Source organism: Rhinolophus sinicus, linkage group LG02, assembly GCF_036562045.2.
Source record: "Rhinolophus sinicus isolate RSC01 linkage group LG02, ASM3656204v1, whole genome shotgun sequence".
In the NCBI taxonomy this organism is placed as follows: domain Eukaryota; kingdom Metazoa; phylum Chordata; class Mammalia; order Chiroptera; family Rhinolophidae; genus Rhinolophus; species Rhinolophus sinicus.
Genome location: NC_133752.1, coordinates 148,374,525 through 148,392,931, shown reverse-complemented (window position 1 = coordinate 148,392,931; position 18,407 = coordinate 148,374,525). Strand labels below are relative to the sequence as shown.

The following is an 18,407-nucleotide window of genomic DNA, read 5'->3' as shown; positions in this document are numbered from 1 at the left end:
CTCCCCCTCCTCAATAAGGCTCCCCCTGTTACCCTTCTCACTTCCTTTCCAGCTCCTTCTGTGCTTCTGGGTTTTGGGGCTGCTGGCCCATGCCCCTGCAGCCTTCAAGATGTAGGAGGGTGGTGCCAGGGGCAGGGTGCCTCAGAGACAGCCCTCTCTGCCTGTTTGGCTGAGAACAGCTACTTTGTTGCCTCCAGTGGGGGTGAAAACTGGCCTGGAAGTCCACATGTGAAAGCACAAATGCAAGCGTCTTGAGCTGTGATATATGACTGATGAGCTTTATTGAAAACGTGGAGACCAAGCACCAGGGAAAGGGAGAAGAGGGAGCCCAGGCAGCCGCAGAAAGTTGTCCCATGGGAGACAACTTGAAACCCTGCGCAGGTTTAGAGGGCAGGGGAGGCACAGCGCCAGCAGCACTTCCACACTTGAGGGTCCCTAGGGCCAGCCCCTCCCTTAGAAGCCACAGGAGTCCAAGCCCCCAGAGCAGCCCAGTCAGGATTGGATCTTTGCCCAGGGTTGCAAGGAAACCAGTCATTTGGACTCTTGGGAATGGGGGAGAGCTGGCAAGACATGCAGGCAGGCCACCTCCCTGGAAAGAAACGAAGAGACAAGCATGGGGCCCATGGGGGTGTGGGGGTGATGCGAGAAAATAAGGCAGCAGTGTGGGCAGGTCAGACCGCTGGTTCCAAAGCCCTTCCGTTTCAAGCCCAGGCACTTTCGGAGCTCCAGGCCGGCCGCTGGACTTGGGGCCAGTTAGCTCCTCGAGCGGTGTACGTACAAAGCGGGAGGCGCTATGCAAACCGCACCATGCGGCCGCTGCCGCAACTCTGTCCGCAGGGGGCACACATTCCGGTGCTCACCGCCAGGTTTCCGCTGCAGGGGGCGCTGCAGACACTGCCGGTTACAGGCCGGGAGCCTGACACGCAGAGGTCTCCACAAACAACCCCGCCCCGGGAGCTGCTGACACCTGCGAGAGGAGAACAGGGTTAAGTCCCTGTGCCAGGTGGTGGCTGGCGGCTGCTGCCTGCTGGCCAGGGCCCCCTTCTCTTGCTCAGGGCTCCTCATTCCATTTCTATTCCCTCCTACCCCCCCAAACACCCGCATACATGGGCACTCCTTCCTTCAGTCCAACCTCAAGCATGCTTGATAAACTGTTAGCTCAGGCCCTCCCTATAGGCAGAAATAGCTATTTATCCTAATTATGCACTGCCACATTCCCTTCCTTCCTTCCAGAGTTTTCAAATTGCGGTTGTGTATTAATACTTGCAAATAAAGTTTTATTGGAACCCAGCCAGACCTATTTGTTAAGTATTGCTTATATCTGTGGCTGCATTCACATGACAACAACAGAGTTGAGTAGCTGAGACAGAGACTGCATGGCCCACAAGCTTAAAAGATTTACTGTCTGGCCCTTTATGGAAAAAGTTTGCCCACCAGGATCCCCAAGCCCTTATTTCAGAACCCACAGTATAGATTACTTACAGACATTTACAGCAGCAATGCCTTCACACAGCCTTGTGGAGAGAGCAAAGAGACAAAAATTAGTTGGGGGGAACAAAGCTTACAAATTCTTTCCTCCAAGTAATCCTGATGTAAATTAGATGCAAATAATATGCAAACATGCTCCTGGCTCTAAGTACAGTTTCTGGAGATTGAGGAGCTATCTTCCTTCCGCACAGGTGTGGTCCTCACCTCTGCTCCTCGCCCTCCAGCAGGCGCCTGTAGGTGGCGATCTCAATGTCCAGGCCCAGCTTGGAGTTCATCACCTCCTGGTACTCCTTGAGCAGGCAGGCCATGTCCTGCTTGGCCTTCTGCAGGGCGGCCTCCAGCTCGGCCAGCTTGCAGCGGGCGTCGCTGACGGCCGTCTCGCCCTGCTGCTCAGCCTGGGTCACTGCGGTCTCCAGCTTGGTGTTCTGTGTGGCAGGGGAGGTTTGTTAAGGCTCCTGTTCTGGATTTGGGATCAAAGGCCAGGCCTCCAATGACCATTGACTGTCAGAGGAAGAAGGGGCCTTACCCAGTTGTGAGGTCAGTGGTTGCAAATTAGTGCTCCCAGGAATGTGGGCAGTGTCTTTAATTTTTGAAATTTAACATAAAAATCTAGATTCCTGCCTTCTACTGAAAAATCTAAGGATCGTGGCCCCACTGGACCTACATTTCCATAGGGCCTGCCTCAGTTGGATCTGATTAGCCCTTTCTTTTGTGCTTTCTAGTTTACCACACTTTAGTGCCTTCAGTACAGCCTACTTCACCATTTACTAACCTCTGTGATATCTGATTGTGTGATCACTGATCTAGAACAATGGGCCAGAGTTGAAATGGTAAGCTAGTGACATGGCTGGTTTGAGAACCTGTGTTTCCTGCCCTTCAGACCGGTGTTATTTTCTCTGACCCGTTGTGTCCCAAGAGTAGGAAAATCCCAGTCATTCCATTCCCCATCCATACTGCTCCCTCCTCTCCTGCCCCCATTCAGTGGAATGGAGACTGTTTTCTATGGAGGAACTCACTTACTATTTGATGTTTGCTTCTTTTACCACATTTTGGCAGGGTGTTAACCTTGAATCTCCCTGCTACAGGCTTACCCCCTTCTCCTTCTACATGGAGAAGTGTCCCAGGCTCCCATACCTGGCACTTGGCATTCTCCACCTCGGCGGTCAGCCTCTGGACCATGCGGTTCAGCTCGTTGATCTCCTCCTTGGTGCGGCGCAGGGTCTCCCCGTGACGGATCACCGTGGCCTTCATCTCCTCGCACTGGGGGGAAGCAGAGACACTCATGGGGCACAGGATATGTCATTCCACTGAGTCCCACAGCTTACACATCTGCCACCGCATCCTGAGAGCTGCCTGCCCTTCCCTTGCCCATCCACCTAGACAAAGGCCACAGCCCTTTTATCATCCCTCCTGTGGGGGTGCTGGGAAGGGGGCGCTGGGCACTCACCTTGCTGCGGTACCAGGACTCGGCCTCGGCCCGGCTGCGGCTGGCGATGTCGTCGTACTGAGCCTTGATCTCGGCCACGACACAGTCCATGTTGAGGTCCCGGCTGTTGTCCATCTTGACGATGACTGAGGTGTCTGAGATGTGGGCATGGAGGACGCGGATCTCCTGTGGGGGCAGGGAAGTGGTAAGAGCTTCCCCAACCGGAATCCCCACTCTGAGCAGCCTGCACTCTCATCGTCCTTCCCTGTCCCCTTCCCCTGCTTCCTCCACAGTTTCGCTGTCTGAAGCCCCCACCTCCAAGGTGAAGTCTCCCCTTCAACCTTGGGACCCCTCAGTGCTCCTCAGACTCAGAGTCCCGAGGCTGAGAGGAACCCATGTTAGAGAGTTTCCAGGTGGGAATTCCCGCCCGTTCTTGGGAATTCTTTACACTTTTCTGTTCCCAAATCCTGAGAAAAGTTGGTCAGGAAATCAGAAAAATCAGCTCCTTGAACCCAGGTGGTGGTAGTATCGGCTGTCACTTTGTGGAAATGATTCATCGTGGAGAACAGAAAACAGTTTGTATCTTGGGATTCGGGAACGAGAAAGCGAAAAACATTCTTGAGAATGGGTGGGAATTCCCGCCTGGAAACCCTATCTGAAGCTCACTGCCTGATTTCAGTCAGGGCTTCCTGTATGGATCCTTGTGGTCTAGGACCAGAATTTCCCAATTTGTGGTAATTGTCACCGTAACCAGGAACCCAGCTTGTCTGAGGAATGGCAGATGAGATATCAAGCTACACTTCACCTTCTGATAGTAAAACTGCATCGGGTCTCTCGACTCTGCTCTGCACTCCCCCGACCCAGGGGTTAGAAGCCAGGTGGTGGCCGGTGCTTTCCAGTGTGTAACTAACATCCGCCTTGCTGCCCACTACTCTGTGACCCCTCACCTCCTCATACATTCTTCGCAGGAAGTCAATCTCCTGGGTCAGGGCCTCCGCGTTAGCCTCCAGGTCTGACTTGCGGAGGTAGGCGCAGTCCACGTCCTGAAAGGCAGAGGGTGGCACAGGAGTCTCACTGGGGAGACAACACACAATTCTCCCCACCAGTGAAGGGCACCCCAACCAGGGTGGACAAACTCCCTGGTATCATGGCACAGGTGCAGTTAGAGGTGAGGTCAGGAACAGGGTTGGGTAAAGGAGGGAGACCCTGAGGTTTCTAGGCACTTCTAGTACCCACTGGGATGATTCCTCTAGAATCCACATTTTGTACTGTCACTGAAACTTAGGATGTAGTATAAAGTGGGTCAGTTCTAATGATGCCCCACCTCTCTCTGCTGTGGAATCTCATGGAAAGAAATCTAGAGCTATGGTCAGAGAAGAGGTCTTAGGGATCAACTCTGCCGCTTTCAAGCCAGTGTGACTCAGGGCAAGACCCCTGACCTCTGTGCCTCAGTTTCCTCACGGTAACCCCTGCCTTCCTCATATGGAGATGGTTGGAAGGACCTGGAGAGAGTCCACATGATGGCTCTGCTTCCAAGTCAAGTCTAAGGGGTGAGGGACAACAGCACTGTTCATGCCAGCATTTCCCAATTGTTGCCGGCGGGAGGATGTAGCCATCCTGTAGCATCACGTGCTCTTTCATTCACAAATAGTTACTGAGTGCCTACTCTCTGCCAGGCATAGGGCAGAAGGAGGTGGGAAGCCATCGGCCAGACGGGAGTTAGCATGGATGCCCTGTGCTCTGGTGTCTGAGCCACCCAGGCGGCATTGGGCACTTGGAAAAAAGAATAGAGGAGAGACGGGGCTATGTGATTCTGGGGGAGTCGCTCAGCCTCTCTGAATTATGGAGAGCTCCCTCCTGCCTCTGTTCTCAGTTCTGAGTTGTGGGACAAGTATTCTGGGGTCACTTACCTTCTTCAGGGCTACAAATTCATTCTCGGCAGTGGCCCGTAGTGCCACTTCCTCTTCATACCTGTGGACAAAGAGCACAAGGTTCAGTGGCTAGAACTTCAATAGGCTGGGATTTGAAGAGAGAAAAAGAGAATGAAGGCCCAGATAAACACATTCCAGGAAGTGGATTTTTGGAGGTGGTCATAGAATCAAAAGTGTTGGATTAGAAGGGACCTTCTCCATCCCTTTCCTCTTGGCACTCAAACCAACCTGTGTCACCCAATGTTCCTCCTGTTTTAGGCGCTCTCATTCCTGATGTGGGCCAGGGCATGCGCCTTGTACATTTTCCTCTCTGCTTCTGGATTGTAACTCCCTGGAGGGCAGGAAGCCTGCCCTAGTTCTAGTTTGCCCCCTTCCTCTCCTTACTTTCTTACCTCTACCTCACTTCCGGGCCCGACACAGCACATGGAACAGAGAGTAGATGCTCAACGAATGTTTGATGAATTAATGAAATAAACACATGATGAGGAGGTAGTTGGAGCAGCTCAGATTTCCTCCAGTGTTTAAATTCCCATCCCAGTAAAGAAAAAGTTTCCCACAGGCTTCCTGTCACTGTCTTCTTCCTACTGGCAAATTCCTCTAGTGGTCTAACCCCAATCTATCCTGCTTTGACGTCATCCCATTATCTTTCTCCAAACCCTCTTCCCTGATGCACTCACTTCTTCTTGTAGCCCTCCATCACCTCCTGCACGTGGTTGAGCTCTGAGGCCAGCCTCCCGCTGTCAGCCTCCGCACACTCGGCCTCCCGCCTCAGCGTCTCGATGTAGCCCTCAAACAGCGGCTCCAGGTTGCTCTCGCAGCACTTGCGGTTCTGGTAGAACTGCCACTTGGTCTCCAGCAGCTTGTTCTGCTGTTCCAGGAAGCGCACCTGGTGTAGAAGTGGGAGAAAAGTTGGTGGGAGGAACCAATATCCCCAGTCCTCCTCAGAGAGCAGGCAGAGTCAAGAAAGAATTAGCAGCGAGGTGTGCAGAAGAAAGGGGTGGACAGCATGGCCCCTGATGGACTCTTCTGGTCTAAGGATTCACTGCTGGAATCCTCGTTTCATGAGTGCTTATTCAGACCTGAGTGAGGGGTCGGTTCAGGTGGGCCTGAGTGGGGTGAGTGAGAAACTGAGGGGTATATGGGCAGTATTGGGTTACAGTTGGGCTGGGGTAACAGGTAGGGGTGGAGGGTAATGACAATCAGGGAGCCTTCCTGGAGGAAAGGAATGCAATGCAGGATGGGAAGGATAGAGCAGGATGAAAGCCTCTCACTATGAGCTCCCTTAGGGCAGGGCCTATGGCTCATTTATCTACGTCCTCCGTGGCCAGCTTGGGGCTGGGTAAGCAGTTGTTTGAATGGATGGTCAAGGTGGGAAGGGCTTCCTAGCTGGGGAGGTCAGAAGGGCAGGCTCTCACCAAGCAGGATGGCTGGGGCCTGAGGAGGCACAGGGGAGGGTGGGGTATGGCCTTAGGTGGCCAAAACTCCTATGTTGGAAACTCAGATATCTCTGTAGGCTAGGCAGGTAATGTGAATAGGGGAAGGTTCTGGAAAGCAGGGAAAGTGAAAACTGTAGGGAAGTGAAGCATGTAAGCCATTACTGGAAGTCATTCAAACTGGAGAGATGCAATGGTAACAATATGTACATTTTGCTGGCCAGAAAGGACATCAGCAAACACGACTAGGTCCCTGGCCTCCAGTTTTTTGTTTCTCTTATATTTTACTGAAGTTGAGATGTTCTCTTGCCTTTTGCTCTGGTATCCTTTCATCCAACTCAATGAGTGCAACTGGGAATTCCCTGGTTGGAACTTCCAGAAATAGGGAACTAAGACTGATGATATTATCTGGGATCATTTTAGGTGGTCTGAGCTGACGGGGCTCAAGCTGTGGTGGGGAGTCTCATGGCTGCCTTGGCCCCCATCTTTCCTTTCAAAGTCATGGCTAGCTCACACACTGAACCACACACAGCTCTGGTGTGGAGAACATTGGGGCCGAGAGGGGAAGCTGCCTGCCCAGCATCACACAGCAAATTGGTGGAGAAGCTGGGTGTAGAGCCCAGGCTGCCTGCTCCTGGGTCAGGAGATTTTCCATGCATGCTCCACTCCTGGCCACCTTTCCCAGGTGTGAATGCCGGCACACTCAGGGTGCAGTGTCTGCTGAAGTGGAATAGCTCCTGCTGAAGGGGAGAGGGGTAGCCGGACCCCAAGCTTTGGACCCTCTAGCCCCACGGGTCTGCAGAGCTGGAGAGGGCCTGGGCTTGGAGTCCTGCTCTGCCACCCACTGTCGGTGGGCTCTTGGGCAAGCCCCTTGCCCTCTGTCTCCTTTCTCTTCTGTGTACACTCAAAGGCCTGGACTGGGGGTGGCAGTGATTCTCAAATAGGAACCCTTCATAGGCTGACTTTAGGATTTGCCATCCTCTTGTACTATTTTACTCATGATTGATCTCTAAATGGACTCACTTACCATTTAGACTTAAATGGAGCTAAAGGGGTAAATTTATATTACCACCATAGTTGTAAAACCAGTATCACTATGCATTCATAAAAGGAAATCATAAAACTTTAAATTGTAGCTGAAACTGTTGTCCCAGATGGCTCTGAACCTGAGGCTTGCTCACTTTATTAAAAGTGGGTGAGTAGCAAGTGTTAGAGGGATGTTAAAGACACATTAGCACCCACTGAGATTGTCTCCATTTAATCTAAAGGATTGAAACATACATGGAAGGAGGTGAATTTTCTCATCAGGTGTTTCAATGTTATGTAATATACCACCTAAAATTATCACAAAGTATCAGCCCTCCCCATCCCCCATTTCTAGAGAGATTGGCCTGGGAATTCCCAGATCCTCTCAAGACCCCTGGGCTCAGGAAGGGTGTGCTCTAGGACACCCACCTTGTCTGTGGGGCCCTGCCTATCTGGACAGAGGTTGTATAGAATAGCAGAGCCATCAAATCAGGAGCCCCAGCCCTGTACCCAGGCGTAGCTCTGTGTCTGTGGCCAAATGTGTGTCCATCTCCCCCATCACCTGGGAGCTCACCAGGACCACATCCCTCCTGTCCGGGTTATCCCTCCAGTGCCTAGGCCAGAAAGTGAAGGTGCAGGAAGGGTGTGATCAAGGACACCCACCTTGTCGATGAAGGCAGCGAACCTGCTGTTCAGACACTTGATCTGCTCCTTCTCCTCATGCTTCACGCACTGCGCGTTGGGGTCGATCTCCAGGTTGAGGGGCGTGAGGAGGCTCTCGTTGACAGACACGGTGGTGATGCAGGGCGGGCTGGGTCCGCACACGCCGCCGGAGCGGTATCCGAAGCTGCGGCCACAGGAGCCAGAGCGGAAGGCCCCACAGACGCTCTGGCTGCCAAAGCCCCCGGTGAGGCCGCGGTAGCAGGAGACGCCACGGTAGGGGGCGGCGGTGATGCAGCAGCGGCCGGGCCGGGGCCCGCAGGCCGAGGCACAGCTGAAGGCGCGGACCCCGCAGGGGGAGCCCATGCGAGAGGACAGGCAGGACATAGTGCGGCGGCAGTGGCGGTCACTGGACCCCAAAGCCTGAGCGGCGCCTTATATCGCGGGCGCGGGGAGGGAGCGCGCGGCCAACGCGTTTATGAGCTTGGAGGTCGGCCTTCCTGCCTTGTTCCGCGGGGAATCAAAGCAGCCGGGGCCGCCCGGCCGCCGCCATAAAACAGCGTTCGCCCCCCGCCCGCGCTTTACGAGGCCTGGAAGTGCCTGGTCAGCTCCGCCCGCCCTGCGCTACGGTCTCGGGGCGGGCCCCCTACGCCCCTTTGCCGGACTCGTCCCGGGTAGCGCTGGATCATTGGCTCCGTCCCCGCTCTGGGCTCACACCCGGCCTCTCCTTGGGTCCCAGCCCCGTGAAGCCACCCTACAGGCTGGGAAGCCTAAGTCTTAGTTATCTTTGCAGCTCCGCGTGGGGGTGGGGGGTGGGGTGGGGTGTGTGTGTGTGTGTGTGTGTGTGTGTGTGTGTGTGTGTGTGTGTTGAAGGACAGGAGTCTCTGAAGTCAGTCCTGCATTTTCTTGTCATGACCTTGGACAGGTGAATAACCTTTCTGAACCTCAGTTTCCTCGTGCGAAATAGGGATAATGATAGTACCCACCTGAGAGTTGTTGGGAGGACCTAATGAGATAATGGAGGGAATGCACTTCCAGCCCTACCTACCATTTAATAAGAGCCCTATAAATATTTGTTTGTTTGTTCTGTTTATTGTACTATTATTGATTTGCCATTCATCTTGCCTTCCTTTGGGCAAAAACTTTCTCTTCTCTCTTTCTCAGAGCTCAGCTCATTGGCGGTGTCGCCCTCTCACCCACCCTTTCCTCTCCTGGAAATTGCTTTCTGTACTCCTCTCCACTCTGCTAGGGGGAGGGGAGGGACTTGTATTTATGGATTGCCTACAGTGTGTGAAAGTGTTATAATGCCTTATCTCATCTGAACCCCAAGCATCCTTCTGAGGAAGGTGAACTCAGAGTGGTCCAGTGACTTCCTTAAGGTTTTGCATAGAAGGCTCCAAAGAGGGGCAGAGTCAGAATCTGAAGTCGGCTCCCAGCCCTACCCCATGCTGGCCCCTCCCAGGGTCTGAATCTTTGGGGGCTGAATGAGGGTTGAGTTCTTCTGGGAGGCAGGAGCCCAGACTGCTAGGCTTTGGGATCTTAGAGAAATAGGCCTGATCCAAAGCTGCCTTCCCCTCAAACGATGCTTGGTCATGGCCACCAACTCTAGAAAGCCAAACCCATTATAATGGAAGTTAATCATGTGCCCAATTATGGACAGAGGAAACCAGAGTATGAACTCAGCAGCCAGTATTAAAGAGAAATATGCAAATCATCCTTCGCTTCCTTTGCTCTTAAATATGCATTGTTATTGTGCAAAGGATAATTCAATCCTGGAACCCCAGAAGTCATCACTGCCAACTGTGCCCGACTGGGGGCTGCTTGGCATCCCACTTCCAGGGAGTGCCCCGCTGCCCCCTTTGCTATCTTTCCAACACTTTTTTTTTAAAATTTGGGTTTCACCCATTTTTCTACTAATGTTCTTTTCTTTTCCAGGATCCAATCTAGGATCCCACCTTACACTTAGTCAAAAAAGGAAGACCAAATATGAGATGGACTGACTCCATAGAAGACTCATAGGCATGAGTCTACAGGAGCTGAGCAGGCTGCTGAGGACAGGACACTGTGGACACCACGCATTCATAGAGTTGCCCAGAGTTGGAGCTGACGCTGGCACGTAATACACATTCTTCTTTAATGTATGACAGTTCCTGTCTTTCCTGACTTTGAGGCTTGTGAAGAGCACTGGTCAGTTATGTTGTGGACTCTTTCCAACATTCTTGTAGGCCTGAATCCCTTTGGTCCAGACTTGACCTTGGTCCAGACTTGGTTATGCCATTTTAGCCCAAGCTTAGTTCTGTCCTCTGGAGAAGATAGAATCTAGTTCTATGTTGTCTTGTACTTCCACTCCCAGCTTCAGCTAGAGTCACCTGCTGTGTGACTCGTGGCTTCAGGATTATGTATTCCTACTACAAATTTCTCCAGGGAATGGTAGTGTTGGAGAAGTCTTCCTTTGGTGTACCCCTCACGAGAGGAAATGGACTTACCCTGAAGCATGGAGGACTTAAATTAGACTATGGAGGCACTTACATGAAGCTGGCTTGGATCTCTTTCTTGGTTTTGGTGGGTGGATGGAGTGGAGCTTCTGTGCTTTCACAATCAATGAGGAGGTTAAAAATCAGCCCCGTCTACATAGCTAATCAAGTGCATTACAATCCAGAGAGAGCAGAAGGCTGCAAACTGAGTTGTGCCAGTTAAGAACACAAGCTGAAGGAGACGTAATTGAAAGGTTTGACAGCTGGAGCACAGTGGTCCCCCAAAGTGTCAGTACTAGTCTCTCACCCAGCCTCAGGGAAACATGCTCCCTGGTGTCTCCTTTATTATTCTTGGAATCCAGGGGGGAGAAATGGGCTGAAGCATGAGAGACTTCAGACACAACCAAGGTCAGACTTCCCCATAGAGAGGGTTGGTCGTTCTGCTTGCTGGGGCAGAGGAAGGTTACTTTTATTCTTGGCCAGATCTTGTAGAAATAATTCCCTTGCCTGTTTTATCTTCAACCCACCAGTCTATTGATGAAAGGCTAATGCTCTGTCTTGGTTGTCAGGTTCCTTCTTCACCCCCAATAAGCCCCAGGAGCTAATTCAAGACAGGGAGCAAACACCTGCTGAGCACCCAGCAGGAACCAGGCTCAGAGTGTGAAGGAGGAGACTGTGGACTCAGGCAGGGCAGGCAGGCACAGAGGTCCTTAATACAAAGCTGCAGGTTGTCTGGCTGTCATGGAGAAATACCACGTCAAGGGACTTGTTGGGGGAGTAAGCCTCCAGTTCACGCATGGGCTTGGGGCCAGAGGTCAGGGTAGGGTCCTTGGAGAAGACGACAGTTTGGTTGGGCCAGAAGAATGGTGAGAATTGGATATGCTGAGGTGAGAGAGGGAGAAGGAATGGTGTAAGCAAAGACACAAGGCAATGAAGGCCATAGAATGTGAGAGGAACAGCTGGCAGTCTACTTTAGCTGAAAAATAGGGGCTGGATGAGGGCAGGGGGAAAGGAGGCAGGCTGGGGCCAGATGGTGGATGTGGTGGGTGGGCAGGGCAGGTTTGGAGTATCAAGCTGAGCACCAGAGGTGCTTGACCTAGAGAGGGCCACGCTCAGAGCTGTGCAAGCCAATGGGACACGGGGATAGTATGGTATGTGAAGGGTGTACGTGCGTGTGTGAAAGTGTGTGTGCATCTACTTTTGGTCATCCAAGGCATCATGAAACGTCCTGAACACCAATGGACCCATTTCAGAAATACATTTCTTCCTTTTCCATGGTGTAGAGTCTCAGGGGTGTTTCCGGAATCAGACACACCTGGGTTCAAGCCTGGGCTCTGCCACTTAAAATCTGGATAAAAATTACATAACCTTTCTGAGCCTCAGTTTCCTTTGTATCTAGAATGAAGACAAAACTCGCTCAGGGATGTGATGAGCTGTGTATATAAAACATGAATACAATGCCTGGTGCATTGTAAGTGGTCCATAAATTCCAGCTGCTATTATTGTTGTTGCTGTGGTTATTTCCCCTCTGTTACCCATTGGTCACTCCTGATACTTGCCCTGGTAACCATCCCCCTTCCCCACCCCCACGCTGAGCTAGCCTGCTCTTCCAGATCTGGGGGTTGTGGCCTGCTGCACGCTCATGTTCTCTTGGCTGGGACTCCCACTCAGACTAGGTTCAGAGCTTATTGGAGAAGTTCTTGTAAAAGTGTCCCAGAAAACAGGGAGTACTTTGAGAGACTGTCAGGAGAGTGTGGTCCTGTGCTTATGGTCCAGTTGAGGAAGAGTCTTTGCAGAGGGGTGAGGAGTCTTGAAGGCATGTAGGAAGGATGGAAGTGGATGGGTAGGCTGGGGGTTTTAGGACTTGACATATTCGGAACCCTCACACCATATCACTTATGCACATCTACCAACTTCATAGGTCCTGTGACATGAAATAGCTGAACGAATACTTTTGGGTTAGGTCGTTGATTTTGCCATGTCTTGGTGGGGTAGACACCATCTCTCTCTGGCCATGCCAAGGGTCTGATGTTAGAGGTTGCCTTGAAGACCCTGCCTGGGGAGCCCCTGGAAGGCTCTTCCTCTCAACACTGCCAGGGTTCCCTCCTGCACCCCGGCAGGATGGCCTGTCCTTTGTCCTTGGTCTCAGTTCATCTTGTGGCCCAAACTGGAAGACGGAGGTATGAGTCCAGCTGACCACCTGAAGTGAATTATCCCAACCCAACCTCCTTTCCCATCCTTAATTATCTCACAAAGTACAGAGTCCACAGGCCTTGGCTGACTTTGACTCTTCAGGCGCCCTCAGGCCCTCAGCTGTGGAAGAAATGCCGCCAAGGTTCCAGAGTTGCCTGAGTGTAGGATTTGCCAAAGCCCCATCTTGATGATGTTACCCCAGGAGAGAGGAGAAATGACTGAAATTCCCCAAGTGCATGAAGATGACGAAAGAGCCACTCCACCTGGTGAGGTGGGTAGACCCAGATGTCTGGATTTATAAAATGGACAGGCAGTGAGGCAGAGGTCAGACTCCTTCTCTTCTTCCTCTGGCTTCATGTCCTTCAGCCTAGAGTCACCTGTGGATCGTCTTGCTTTAGCTCTCGCAGTGGAGTACTCAAATCCAGCTCCTGTATGGCCATTTAAAGATACAGTTCTGGCCATGCCTTCAGCTGTGTCTCAGCCTGCAGACCCTGGCCTGGCCACTGCTATGTCATGGCCACTGCCGATCACATCCTTCCTGAACCCCAGTCATGCTAAAGACTCAGTCGGGGCACTAAGGGGAGTCAGGGGCAGGAAGCATGTGGTCCATGTGAGTGCTCAGTGTGATAGAGGAGATGGACACACATCCAGGGCTCAAGCAGACACAGAGAGATGCGTATAGGGTAGGGGCTCCTGATTCGATAACATTGTTATTATATACAACATAGTGGGGACTGCTAGGGTCATGCCAGCTAGTTATTCACTTGTGTGCTCAGGACTGGGGACCTTGAGGAGGGGTGCTCTGATGTCTTAGGGCTCCCTGAGGTAATTCGCCAGGGCTAGGAAGTGTCTGGCACAGTGTTGGCTCATAACAGGCACTGAGCAATGTTAAGAGAACGAATACATTTGTCTCTAAGTTTTCCAATTGCCCATAGGCCAAAAAATAAAATTGTTTACATCATTTAATTGTTGTAAATTAAGATATGCTGGAGAAGATATGAATCTTTTATACATTATTGATCAAAGTATAAATTATTATTATAACAACTTTGGCAAATAATTTTTTGTCTTGTAACGCTGAATATTTGACTATCCTATGACCCAGAAATTCCACTGCTACATATATATCAAAGAGAAATTCTCACATATATGCATCAGGGGACATTTAGAAAAATGTTCATAGCACCAGCTTTGTAAGAGGAAAAACAAAATGGAGCCATAGTAGAATTATACCAAGTGGGGTATATTCACTCATTAGAATATACGAATCCTAGTGGAGGCATCCTAGTTATATAATTTTATTATTATTATTTTTTAGCAAGTGCCTGTGAAAGTGATACCCTTTTAGTTAAAAAAAAAACAAACAAGAAAAACTGAAAAATATTTTTTTAGGTATGTGCATGTATGTGACAAACCTAAAAAAAAAAAAGCAAAGGAATGATGACAAATTCAAGGTAGTGTGTAGGTAGATATAAATTATTAGCAATGTTTTGGTTTTGTATTGGTAAGTGGGCTCATGGGTATTTACTTTTCATTATATTATTAAATAAATAAATTTATAAGAAAGGAACCTAAAACATGAGGCCATAAATTTGAAAGTGAAAGAACATGTTAAGATGATTGGTTATAGGATCAGAGTGCACTGTACACAGTAGGAACGAGTAATTTTTCATGAAAAATTATTTATTTCAGTTTATGTGCATGAATATATATGCAGGTACTGACTCATGATATAAAGTATATTTTTCATTTTGAGTTGTGGTTAAAAAAAGTTTAGTGCCCTAAAGAACCTCTTGCCAAAGTGCACCAGCAGATATATTCCAAAACGTTCATAGCAAAACACACAACAAAAATACACACATTCATAGGAGAATGGAGAATGATTCGTACATTGGAATACTACACAGTCCTGAAAAATAAACAAAATGGATGAATCTCACAGACTGTTGAGGAGAAAAAAGCAAGTTATAGAAGCATACACTGCAATTCTATTTATATAAAGCGTAACGGCAGGCAAAACTAAACAATTGCTAGGAGTTCAATAACACATGACAAGATAGTAAAGAACAGCAAGAGAATGCTTAACACAAAAGCCCAGAATAACGGTTACTTTGGAGATTTGATGGGGTCAGGGATGGGGGATGCTGTGATAAGGAAGGGGACCACAGGGGGCTTTGAAAGCACTGGTGGGTACACAAGGATTTGTTTTATTATTGTTGAATTTTAATCATTAAATATATGCTACAGACACTTTTTTGCATGTACAAAAATTTTATAAAACAAAATGTCAACAGCAACTTGTGCTCTCTAGTTCTCTGGTTACTTCTTCGGCTTAGAGTCATCCCTCCAGATTTCCTACCTAATCTTAGAACTAGAATCCCCAGTCCTCGTCTCTCTTCTCCTGTCCATCTTCTACATTGCTACCAGACCTCCCTAAATCGTGCCTCACACCAGGTGACTGGTCTGCTCGAGCACCTTCTGTAGCTCCCCACCGCCCACTCCAGAAGCTCACACTCTACACATTTCTCCCAGCTGAATTTTCCCCATCTGCCTCCTTCCTTCAAGGCCCGTTCTAGTCCAGGGACCTTCAATTTCCCATCTGGGCTCACAGAATGGCCCCTGGGACCCCCTGTCAGAACTCTGTAATTGTAACCAGGTGAGGTCACAAAGCCCCCAGGAAGGAGAGAACGTGTCCTCAGAGGTGAGGATTCTGGGAGCTCCTTGGGCTGGAGCTGGGCTTAGTGCTCACAGGAGGCTTGGAGGAGACAACAGATCCATTCGTCATGGTGAGCGTTCTCCACACAGCTCATTGGCTTGCACTGGGTAAAGGGTCTTGGACTCTACCCAGATCTGCTGGACCCAGCCAGCCGCAAGCTTGTCTACTGCGTCTACAGCTTCTGGGGATGGGAACAGGAAAGGGTAGTCAGTGGGAAGAGGGCAGCGATTGGGGGGAGATGATGTTTTTCAGTCTACTCATATCCAGTTCCCCACAAGCCATCTGCCCTGGAAAGAAATTTGCACTGCACTGGTCTGAACAGTTCCTATTCTTTGGGTTGAAGGCTGTGCGTGATTATATCTGTCCCTCCGGGTGTAGAGCAAAGAGCCTGGGCTTAAGATTTGGTCTGGCTCAGCTGTTGACTGGCAGGGGACTCAGGTCTCTCTGAGTCCCACTTTCTTGCATGGTAGATGTAATAAGCATCAGCTTGTCCAGGGAGAGGTAATGGAGACAGTAACATCTACCTGGCCTACTTCACAGGTGGCCATGGGCCCCAGTGAGATGGCAGAGCTAAAAGACTTTGAAGCGCGTAATGCAGTGAGCCAGCATCAGTTACTGTACACATCTGTTTACGTATTGGTGCGTGGAGACAGGGTGCAGGAAGAGAAAAGACCCACTGGTTTCGTCCCTTGTAGACAGCCCTTCCCACAGTGGTCTTCGTTTGCAGAAGGAGCCAGAATCTGGATTCCTGCCTCTGATTAATAACATTCATCAAGTTAAGGAAGTTTACTCATATTCTTAGGTTTTTAAAAGTATTTTTAAAATGAGGAATTATTGTTGAATTTTATTAGATGCTTTTTATATTAACTTAGATGATATAAGTGGTGAATGGCTATTAATTTCCTAGAGTTTAACTACCCCTATTCCTGGGATAAACCTTATGTGATCTCAGTCCAAAGACTCGACAGATTGTTGCCCTGCCTTGTTGCCTTTTGTCCCTGAGTTCATGCTACCTCTGGCATCTTCAGGCCTGATAGAATACCCACCACTGTGCCAGCCAAGTGCATTTCATTCTCCCAACAACTCTTGGGAGAATGAAATAAGAATAGGAAAGATTAACACCCCCATTTTACAGATGGAGAAACAGAGGCCCCGAGGAGTTAGATGATCTGCTGTTGATAACACTGGATGGGTGGGTCCTGGAACTGTCTTGCAGGCTCAGTCCAGTGTTCTTGTTTGCTCTCCTCATCTCCCTGTTCCTCCTCTTTATTCTGCTGCCCCCACCCCACAGTGTGAGGAGATAAAGGCGACTATGCAGAGAGACACACAGAGCCTGAGGCACAGCAAGGAGGAGATGAACAGGCTTAACCAGGCCATCCAGAAGCTGACCGCGGATGTGGACAGTGCTAAGAGTCAGGTGAGGGGTGGGAATGAGGGATGGCAGAGTAGTGATGGCCAGGGTATGTCCATTCTTTATGACAACCAGACTAGGGCCCCTCCCCCCCATCCTTTGGGATAGATGGACAGAATTTCTTTGGGGATATCTGAGCAAACAGGAGTGTGGCTGTATATTATGTTTACCTTTGCCTAGGTCTCCCTATATTTCATGTGGATAAGTGATTGACATGTAGGTAAATGAACAATTATGAATATGTATGCTTGTTTGTGTACTGTTTTAATGTGTGTGTACATTTTTATGTCTCTGTGTTGTGTTTTTTTTTTCCTACATAGCATGAAATTTGAGTTCATCTTCAGAAATTTTAAGATTTTATCTAGAAAGCCAGTTTTCTGGGTTCTCTTTAAAAATGTGCAGATCTGGCAATATTAAACTATGACCCCACATGGTAATGTTTGGCTGGAGAGGAGAGGCCTCTATCTTCTCTATCTTCCTCACACGGGGACATGTCTTTTGTGTGCCACGGCCCCCACCACTCCAAACTGATTCCTTTGGCACCAAAGCAGAGGGTTTTTGCCATTTATCAACACCTTGTCTACCACTGTTATATCCCTGTAGAAGAGAAAAGCTTCTAGATAGAGAAGTTATGTCTCTATCTAAAGTAGAGAAATTAAAGACTGGAAACAAGAGGTCCTGGTGATTTCAGGACAATGAGAGCATGCGTATTCCTTTGTGGAACTGGATACTATTGATATATAGTTAACATTTTGTCTTTACCTCTTGATGCCTCTAGCCAGGCCTCTGTAGGTAGGTTTCGTATTTGCGACTCAGGTTCTAGACCTTAGAAAGGACAGGTTCCCACATGAATGCTTTCTTTCTCCAGCCTCTTTTCCTCTCAACCTCCTCTCTTTTCTCCCAGCTGCCCTCTCTGTCAAGCCATCTGGCTCACGTTCCACCCACAGGGGGAAGGGGTTCTGCTCCCCGATTTTTTTTTTACAAGTGACTCAGGCTCTGAGGGAGATTCATGGGGGTTCTCTCTTCTCCAGGAACTGATGACTTTCAGGTGGGGGGATGAGCTGTTCCGGTTCTAGGGGTGGCAGAGTTAGAGGGTAGGCAAGTCAGGGTTCAGTCTTCCACCAGCCACAGCTGCTCTGATGCCCCCTACTGGTTTCCTAAGCAGCAAGCACACCTCAACCAGGCAAGCACTTATTGGTGTTATCCCCCACCCCCAAAACCACAAATTCTAGTCTCCTGTGAAGAACAGGATAGCCTTCTTGTTAGTTTCCCTGATAAAACAATAATCTCAGCATTATGTGCTAAGGAGCATTTGATCCTTCTCGGGTCTGAGTTCCTGTTAGAAGTGTCATCCTACTAGATGTGAAAAGCTCTCTCTCCGTCATCCAGATGGCTGGCCCCAAGTCTCCTGGGAACAGGGCAGACATACAAACACGTGCTTCAGAATCGGCGTGCTCACGCCACACACCAATCTGTGACTCTCATTGGCCTTCCAGCCTCTAAAAAAGGTCTGGATCCTTGGGGGGGGGAATGGATGAGGACCAAGGATGTTCCTTTGCCCTCAGCCCTGCGAGCTAGAAGGAGCCAAGGACCTGCCAGCTCTGCAGGAGGAGGGTGACTCACGCAGCGTCAAGGGCAGGCTAGTCTGG

General features: G+C 49.8%; 1 protein-coding gene across 1 annotated transcript; it reads right to left on the bottom strand.

Moving 5' to 3' along the window:
• Positions 1 to 251: 251 nt before the first annotated feature.
• LOC109443765 (keratin, type II cuticular Hb1) lies at positions 252 to 8,763 on the bottom strand. Its single transcript, XM_019724513.2, has 9 exons — positions 7,968 to 8,763; positions 5,523 to 5,731; positions 4,825 to 4,885; positions 3,862 to 3,957; positions 2,936 to 3,100; positions 2,623 to 2,748; positions 1,693 to 1,913; positions 1,483 to 1,514; positions 252 to 967 (listed from the first exon to the last, which is right to left on the bottom strand). Exons 1-9 carry the CDS (start codon positions 8,349 to 8,351, stop codon positions 792 to 794), a joined length of 1,470 nt encoding a protein of 489 aa, XP_019580072.2. The 5' UTR covers positions 8,352 to 8,763; the 3' UTR covers positions 252 to 791.
• Between the last annotated feature and the right edge of the window lie 9,644 nt (positions 8,764 to 18,407).

Bases quoted from the DNA above. Each gene is read 5' to 3' on its own strand.
- LOC109443765 (XM_019724513.2), bottom strand. From the start codon at position 8,351: ATGTCCTGCCTGTCCTCTCGCATGGGCTCCCCCTGCGGGGTCCGCGCC. The intron at 3,958-4,824 runs GTAAGTGACCCC...TCTGCCTTTCAG, and splicing joins AATTTGTAGCCCTGAAGAAG to GACGTGGACTGCGCCTACCT. The intron at 2,749-2,935 runs GTGAGTGCCCAG...GCTTCCCCCCAG, and splicing joins AGTCCTGGTACCGCAGCAAG to TGCGAGGAGATGAAGGCCAC.